Raw genomic sequence first — 8,536 nt, forward strand, 5'->3', positions numbered from 1 at the left:
GATGTCTGCACTATCAATGCTGAAAGCTCACACACTCACACACATATTAACACATGTACTTTTGCACACGTACACACAGAACAGCTGTCACCTGCCATGTGGTTGAGTCATATTTCCCATAGCTGCATGTATTAAATGGAATCACCTGCCAGTGTCTCGTCTCCTGACAATGTATCTCTGACAGCAGATCTAAATTCACATAAGCCCTGTGTGAACACTGTCCTCAAATAGAGCGACCTCCTGTCCCCTCGCTTCTGCACATGAGGACCTGAAATTATTACTGCAGACACACTTCAGAAAGAGTTCCTCAAGGGTTGTTTGGTAAAGGCAGTGGTTATATCCAGAACCACATCAACTGGAAGAACCCTTTGAATGCTTAAATAGTTCTTTGCAGCTCAGAAAACAGTTATTTAATGTCAGCTGTTATTATATATTATTGCAGGTCATAGAGCCTTTTTGCTTACTATACAAAACCCTTTTGGGTGTGAAAGAATCCCAAACACAGACTGCTAAAACAGTATCAGACACCCTTAAAAGGGATCCTTCTAAGGTTCTTTGGTAAAGGCAGTGGTTATACAGGACAATGAAAACTCATTTGAATGCAGTTAAAAGGTTTGTCTCTGTGACTTGGGGGAACAGAATATCGTTCTTTAAACATTTTTGGCAGTAGTGGACTGTAACAAAGTACACTCTTAAAAAAGATGGTCCTTCAGGGGTTCTTTAGTAAAAAGAAAAATGGTTCTGTATGGAACCCTAATCACTCAAGGAACCCTTTGCATGATTAAAGTGTTCTTTGCATCATGAAATTGTTCTTCAGATTGATGGAGATTGTGCTGTAGATGGGTCTTTGCAGTGTCTTTTCTGAAAAGGGTTCTATATAGCACCAAATAGGTTCTTCTATCGTCACAATATCAAGCTTGTTAAGTCAATCTATACTTAACATCTGTACTTTTATAAAGTATTTCAATTTTTTTAAACTTTTACTTTCACTCCATTTATATACATTTCTCAGTAAAATATCTTTCTGTAATATATGAAAGAATATAATTCCATAATATATGAAAGAATATGATGCACTTTCAGAAATAAATCAAACCAATCATAGTGTATCTTTCACTAAATTTCTCACCAAAATACCAAATGCCCAAGTGCAGCTGAGCAAGTGTGACTAGGCCCAGGCAACTCTGACAAACTTTCAGAATTAAAGAAAGTCCTATAACGGTGAGCTGGATACATTTAAGTCAGATACCTGACATATCCCAGGAGCTTGAAAGGGGTGAAATATTACCCATTTCTTAAACTAATAACACAAGAGGAGAAATGTTGTATTGTATTGCATCACAATACTTTTTACTTTTTATGTTTATGTACATTTAATAGAAAATACTTTTGTAGTTTAACTCGAGCAAAAATATGAATAGGGTCCTTCTACCTCTGATAAGGGTGTATGTACCAGAAAAGAGTCTACAGGAAAAAGAGAAGGAAATGTACATTGAGGACAGAGGTGGGTAGTAACCAGTCACATTCACTTAGTTACATGTTCTTGAGTAAAATTTTGATGGATTTGTACTTTCCTGAGTATTTTCAGTTCAGAATAATTTTTGTTCCACTCAAGTATATTTGTAAGGAAAGTAAAGTACTTTTTATTCAGTTACATTTTAGTCATTAATATTTATTTACTGATTCCTTTTTCAGTTAAATTACTTTATGTTATGTTGGTGACTGCATTGCAATTGGTCTGCTTGGTCTTTTGTTGCTCTGATACCTTTCATTTTGTTTTAGACAGAAAGAGTAAATCAAAAAGAGAACAATGGAATCTAACAAACTTCATTCCCTATCCTCATAGACGTTGGATGTAGTAAGATTTACTCAGTAGTAAGTTACTCAGTACTTGATTATTTTTGAACCTTGTCTTTAAATACTTTGCTCAGAGTGTTCTCGGAAAGCGGACCCTGAAGCGTGTTACATGAAAGTTTCAGAAGCAGAATTTTTTATTTCAGAGTTTATTAATTAAAATTTAAACATCACTTTTTAAAGCAAGATTAAATAATATTTACAAAGCAGAAACTAATTGTAAGCATGTGCTAAAAAGGCTCTAGTCATTCATGAGAACTTGCAGCATATAGGAAAACTAAGAACATGTAAATGTATTATGTTATGTTGTGTGACATATATGTCATATAATAAGTATCATAACCATTCAAAGCTGGTATAAAAATAACATTTTGTGAAGAGGTACATGCACAACAATAAATGACTCACATTGAACCAAAAACATTTTTTTTCTAAAACAAAAATCGCTCATCAAGATTAGCCAGGCATTGCTCATACTAATAAATGTACATGAATACACAAATTGCTTGTTTTTTAATATAGACCTTATAATGAGTCACACTGATAGAAGAAAGATAACAAACATATTACACGAAGTCAAACATATATGTAAGGGCACACACGCACACACACACACACACACACACACACACACACACACACACACACACCCACACACACACACAGTGATCCCAAATCGTTCTTCATTCAGCCACTCTGTCTCACAATTTAATAATATAACAGTACTCAGCTCACAGTCAGGCCTGAGCCACTTGAGTGGTTGCACAAACAACTCTTGCCTGTTTTCCTCACAAATACTTTAATATATTTCCCTTCATCTTTCCATCCCTTTATCCCTCACCCTCACTAAATATAATAAAAGCATCCCATCAGCCCTTTACTAAAAAATAAGATCAATGGCTGGTTGCACCAGCTACGTGCAAGTTCAAACGTAGGCTAGTTTTAACATAAGTAAAGGCTTATGTGTTAATGAATCAAAAGTAGTTACACCACACAAACTAGACAGGACACTAGATAAGATAATTTGATAATTTGTTAAGTAGGTAATTTGTTTTATTCAGTTTAACTTGTACACATGGTTCCCTTCTATGCTGGATTTTTTTCCATGGAAAAAGTGTGCTGCCGTCACGTTTCCATGGCAGTAGGTTTACTTGTTGGTTCTGAATGTGTTATCGTCATGTTAAAGCAGCATACGCATTAGTTAGTTGTTACTAGGTAATGCACAACGTAAGGATTTGTGGTGCAACCAAATTTAGTAAAAGGATAGGTTGAAATGAACTAGTGTTAATTAAGGACTTATTAAAGACTTTACGCTCAGACTAAGTATAAACTTATGCAAAACCGGTGCAACCCAGTCTAGGTCTTTCCTTTCAGCTTAACAGCACATTCTCATTGTCATAAAGTCATAACCATGGACATAAAGCCATATCCTTTATCTGGCCTGTCTCTGTGTCATTATGTTTTTAGCGGTAATGCATCTGCACCGACCGACCAATCAGGAGGAAGAGCAGACCGGACAGCAGGCAGAAGAACACGCCCACAGGGGCGAACATGAATGAGAGGCCATAGATGATATTTAGCTGAAAGCCTGAACAAAGATGAGCCTTTTGGTAAATCACATACGAACCCACCACATCCATCACCTCCACCCAGATCACAAACATCACAGTGGCAGCAAGGAGGAAGAAACCTAAAGGGAGAGTGAGAGAATGAGAAGAATGAAAAAAAGGGGTGGTAGAAGGAAAGAAACTGATGAAAGAAATGGAGAAATATTAGAGGAAGGTAGTCTCAAAAATAAATTGAAACTGTTTTAAAGAAAATGATTTGTTTGTAAAAGATTTAGAATGTTGTCTACTTCATTCAGCATATGCCTTTAAGTAAACTACCATTTACAGATAACCTCTCAATATAACTATAACCTCTGAATATAATTAAGAAAATATTTACTGAATACATGAATGATTGTATCGCAATAACTTGATTTCAATGTCTAAAAGTTGACATTGAGAGGATGTCCAAAAAAACATCTTTAAAATTAATTCTGCACCATCTTCAGATGTCATTCAGATGGCCATGTATGACATAATAAAGATTTTCTTTAAATGTTTTTTTGCTCACTGGGGAGCTTTCTCTTTGCATGCACATTTCCTCCATTTCAATACTATTTAAATATGCCTTGTTTACTTTGTCTCACCATTTCTCCACAGGAGAATCTTCGATGCCATCTTATAGGCCACTCCATTATGGCATTAGCTCGAATGAAGTTTGTTAAATGGAGCGAGGGATCGGATCGAGTCAACAGAAATGTAGACTTCAACAGCAAATCTTGCACAGAAATCATTGCAATGTGGTCCAATTTCCAAATGCCAAGACAAAGCTGTTTAGAAGCCAGAGTAACAAAACACTGTGACACAATACTTCAATCAGTAGTGGCGCCAGTACTACCATTTTGGATAAGCATGGCAAACTTGCAGGTGGGCCAAATGTTTAATTTCACTCCTGTGAATAAGGATATGCTACAAAAAATATATACCACAACTGAGCCGTCTGCTAAGCATAGTTCAAACACTGGAGCAGGAAAAAACTGCAGAAGGACAAACCAGCTTGGTAGATGACCAAAACACATAAAATTCACTCACAATAACTGCTCATGTGCTTACATGCAACAATATTTTGCCACATTCAGCTGTGCTATATGCGGAAAACAAATCAAAATGTTTACACATATTTGCAAAATTACTCTGCTAGCTTGCATGCTACAAAGCTAGCAACACCAAAAAAGAAGAACAATGTACCATGGTTCTAAAGTTGAAGCTTAACCCAAGACAAAGCAATGATTCAAAAAGTTTAGTTAGGTTTGCTTGGCATTGTTAATTAGCTCACTGAAATTACCCTATCTGTAAGCAAGTACGTTCCTATTGAAGACATCTATTCTTCATTGTCCCCTCCTCTTGTCCTGCAAGCGGCCATTTGTGTAATCCTTATTTGTGCTACTTACTACTAAGTCGTGAAGGCGTGTTAAAAATAACTCTGAAACAGAAGGATATAAACAAAAGGTAAAGCTGAAGTGCTTTAACTCACCAGATATGAGGAAAAGTCCACCACCCGCCTTGTAGAGGCAGTAACTGGCAAATGGAGCAGCACAAATAATGATAAAGCCACCCAGTATGACTGCAGTCACGCCCAGTAACACGAAGACACTCCAGAAGCCTCTGTAGACTAACAACATAACCAACCATTTATTATTTGAGCAAAGTAATGGAGCTATGACTGATTCACTTGTAAGCACTTATTGTACTTGTGAAGCATCAAATGACAAGCATACAAATGAAGGATTCTTATATGAAGACAGTACAATCAGGTTGACAGATTATAAAGCAGGCAAGTCAGTGCAAAAAAGTTTCTTACTGATAGCAGAATCATAGGTAGTTGCATTGTGGGTCTGTTCAGATAGTGGGAAGGGGAACAGGTAGGCATGGATGCAGACTTTGGAGTGTGGCTGATTTGCTGTGAGGACAAGAACAGATAATATTAGTTCAGATTATCACTGTACTGTAATGTAATAATTTACAGGCTGTTTTATTGCAAATTTAAAGGTAAACCTGTGTAGTATTTTATGTTATTAACCGTAGTGTATTATATAGGCTGTAAGGCTATATCTTGTATATGTAAAGCCCACTCCAAACAATGTGTATCACAAAGTCTTCTATAATGTGCTTTGGAACAAAAACCTTCAATTACACTTATTATATTGATATTTCATGCTTTATATGTCCATATAAAAACACAAAACCAATCTTGTCGACATAAATAATAACATATTACATATTCAGTATAGTGATTCAATTTTGTTGCCTTTTACAATGTCATTTTTTTCTTTCCATTGCGTCACTAGTCTTAGCCTGATCTGCATGTTGTCATAAATATTTTTTGTAGAATAACCCAGTTATAATAAATATGGTGATAATTAAAAAGAAAAAAGAAGGACTATTAATAACTTTAATGACGTAAGTCTACAAATAATCTTAGTACAGTAAAGATGTGTTGAAAACTATTCCAGAGCAGATTAGTGTTTCTTTCTTTTTGTCATTACAGCCTATAACTAAACAAAATGACAATCTACTTTAGCTTTAGTTAGATCATTCTGGCTTTAATTTTTTTATAATTAATACTGGACAGCTCTTTCACAACTCTACCCTTCAGTGACACCCAAAAATTCTCGCCTAATTTCGAAAAGTGGAGGGGACATGTCCCCTCTGAACCCCCCAAATTTGCACCAGTGGTCTAAATAGACAGAACCATCACAGGTTAGCTTGCAGATACATACTATTCATCCCTGCTTCTTATGAAATGGAATTGCTACATGCTTTCAGTATATTTCAAAATATTAAGAGAATATATTTATAAATATTTACTATATAATTGTTTTTCTTTTTGTATGGGACTACTCCACACTGTCTCATGATATGCCCATTATCTGACCTGTTTTATGAACTTCTCAAACTTTTTGTCAAGTTAAAGAGGCTTTACAAATACTCAGTACTGTTCACTCTCTGTTTCCTATGGATTTCTGCAGACTTACAAAAGTCTAGTATAAAAGTACATCCGTTTAAATATGTGTTTAAATACTACTCCACTCAAACTAGGACGGTTTTCCTTACTAAACCAGAACTTCAACATGCTGTCCTCTTCCACTCTGCCTTCAAAAGAGCAGCGCCAGAAAAAGCCCTCATGGTAAAACATGGAAGTGTTTCCAGCATCTGCAGCATCGTTCACCACAAAATCACCTCTCTGTGGAAGAGCACAGGGGTCAGAGTGCAAAGGGCATTTGGGCTATGGGTGGATATGGAGCCTCTTATTGGGTGTGTTATATATGTGTGCGTGTGTGTGTGTGTGTGTGTGTGTGTGTGTGTGTGTGTGTGTGTTTGCAGAAGAAAAAGCTATAGCTGTAATGGGCAAGCACAGATACTGTGGCATTTTGGAATACTTATAGATCAATTCCACAGCAGAATATTATTATGCATTTCACAATAACACCAAAATTTTAAAGATGGACTCTAAAAATCCTAAATGAGGACGAACAGCTGCAAGGCTAATGTTAATGCTACCATATACCTAGATTTCCCAAAATCATGAGGGCATTAAAAACAAAAGTTAAAACATTTTCTCATAAAGAAATATCCATACATTCATAATCAAAAGCCATGTATTACCAGTATTAGAGACCTATTCAATTGAGATCAGCATATCTCCCAAATTTACACTATTCATTTTATTGATCACATTGCTAGCATTAATGTGTGAACAATTCTATTCCAATTTAACAGGGTAGAAACAAATAAAAGGCCTTCTCTTTCTCAATTCCAGTAGAAGTGGTATAGGTTGAAGTCATTTCCGCTAGTGCATTTACAGAGGCAAATGTTAGCCCCTTGGAAACTACTGCAATGTGTGTGACTGCTACAAATAGATTTGGCATGATAGTGCAGACATTGCAGTAAGATTCCAGTTTCATTGCTCACTATTAAGTGTGGTATCATGCTCCAGCATGTGATATTCTACCCTCTGGGCTTCACTGAGACTGTAAATAGTGACGTCTGATACACAAGGTCTCAATCACGACCTGATCCAAACCCAAACCTACATTTACGCAATCCTGGACCCCAGGCTGCATTTAGAAAAAAAGTGTCCGTTTGGACATTCTTAGATTTTAGATTCGTCTTATAGTACCCACAGAGACTGTGTGACGAGTAGAATTCTATTATAATTTACCAGAATGTGACTAACTGACAGTTGTCTTTCATGCCACTGTGATATTCAAATATCTCAGACTTAACCCTGTTCCATTTGATTAATCTAATTTCTTTGTCTGGTGCTCTTTATAATAAACATTGATTGAAACAGTGCCCACACCCACCTCTATAGGAACTGAAAAATCAGACTCCGTTTTGCAAGTCTCTGAAGCCAAAAGCCAGTAATCTGTACCAAAGGACAAGAGGATGAAGACAGCTGCCAAGGCGCCAAAAAGCCCAGCGAAAAACAATGCCACACTCAACTTCATGGCTGGAATCCCACTCTTTTTCTCCTGTGTTATAAACAAGTCAATGAAAAGATGTCAATACTCCGAATATGTAAACTAAAGTCCTTGGCTTGTTTTTATAGGAATGGTTGAGTGTCAAGGTTCTTCCGCTATCACGCTGTGCTGATGTCCTTACAGTCTTCTCCACTTGTGTTTATGGATCTGTGTCCTGAAGCCCTGTCCCTTTCCCACAGTGCTGGTGTCAGAATAAAACTGGGCTGGGTGTAGGAGAGGGGAAAGGGCTTCAAAAGCACACTCTGGTGCAGAGCCATCCCCTTTTGCTATTTTGGACTGCTGATTGAAGGTGCCTGCTGGCTCTCTTAGAGGTGTGGCCTGGGAATGGGAAAAGTATTGGGGGCGGGGTGCTGGTATAGACCAAAATATCTCCTGCCAGCTGAAGGCCACCCCTTAGGACTAGATAGTTGGCAATGGGAGGAAAATAAAGACAACAGAGATGGCATTCCTAACATCGTCTCTAACCTAGCCGCCCACTGAGAACTGGGTAGAACCGAGCAGGAGGTTACGAAAATTAGATATGTCCTTACATTCCATCATTTTGGATTCACAATTATTATCTGACTAATTTTATTTTATTTTTTATTTTTC

At 36.9% G+C, this 8,536-nt stretch overlaps 1 protein-coding gene across 1 annotated transcript; it reads right to left on the reverse strand.

Moving 5' to 3' along the window:
• Positions 1-1,987: 1,987 nt before the first annotated feature.
• Positions 1,988-8,182, reverse strand: tmem182a (transmembrane protein 182a). Its single transcript, XM_036597507.1, has 5 exons — positions 7,769-8,182; positions 6,516-6,645; positions 5,263-5,361; positions 4,936-5,073; positions 1,988-3,544 (listed from the first exon to the last, which is right to left on the reverse strand). Exons 1-5 carry the CDS (start codon positions 7,910-7,912, stop codon positions 3,318-3,320), a joined length of 738 nt encoding a protein of 245 aa, XP_036453400.1. The 5' UTR covers positions 7,913-8,182; the 3' UTR covers positions 1,988-3,317.
• Between the last annotated feature and the right edge of the window lie 354 nt (positions 8,183-8,536).

This window comes from Colossoma macropomum, unplaced genomic scaffold (assembly GCF_904425465.1).
Source record: "Colossoma macropomum unplaced genomic scaffold, Colossoma_macropomum, whole genome shotgun sequence".
Taxonomy (NCBI): domain Eukaryota; kingdom Metazoa; phylum Chordata; class Actinopteri; order Characiformes; family Serrasalmidae; genus Colossoma; species Colossoma macropomum.

Coding starts and splice junctions, on each gene's coding strand:
- tmem182a (XM_036597507.1), bottom strand. CDS start 7,912: ATGAAGTTGAGTGTGGCATTGTTTTTCGCTGGGCTTTTTGGCGCCTTG. Junction 6,646..7,768: donor ATTTTTCAGTTCCTATAGAG/GTGGGTGTGGGC, acceptor GCTCTTCCACAG/AGAGGTGATTTTGTGGTGAA. Junction 5,074..5,262: donor TACCTATGATTCTGCTATCA/GTAAGAAACTTT, acceptor TTATGTTGTTAG/TCTACAGAGGCTTCTGGAGT.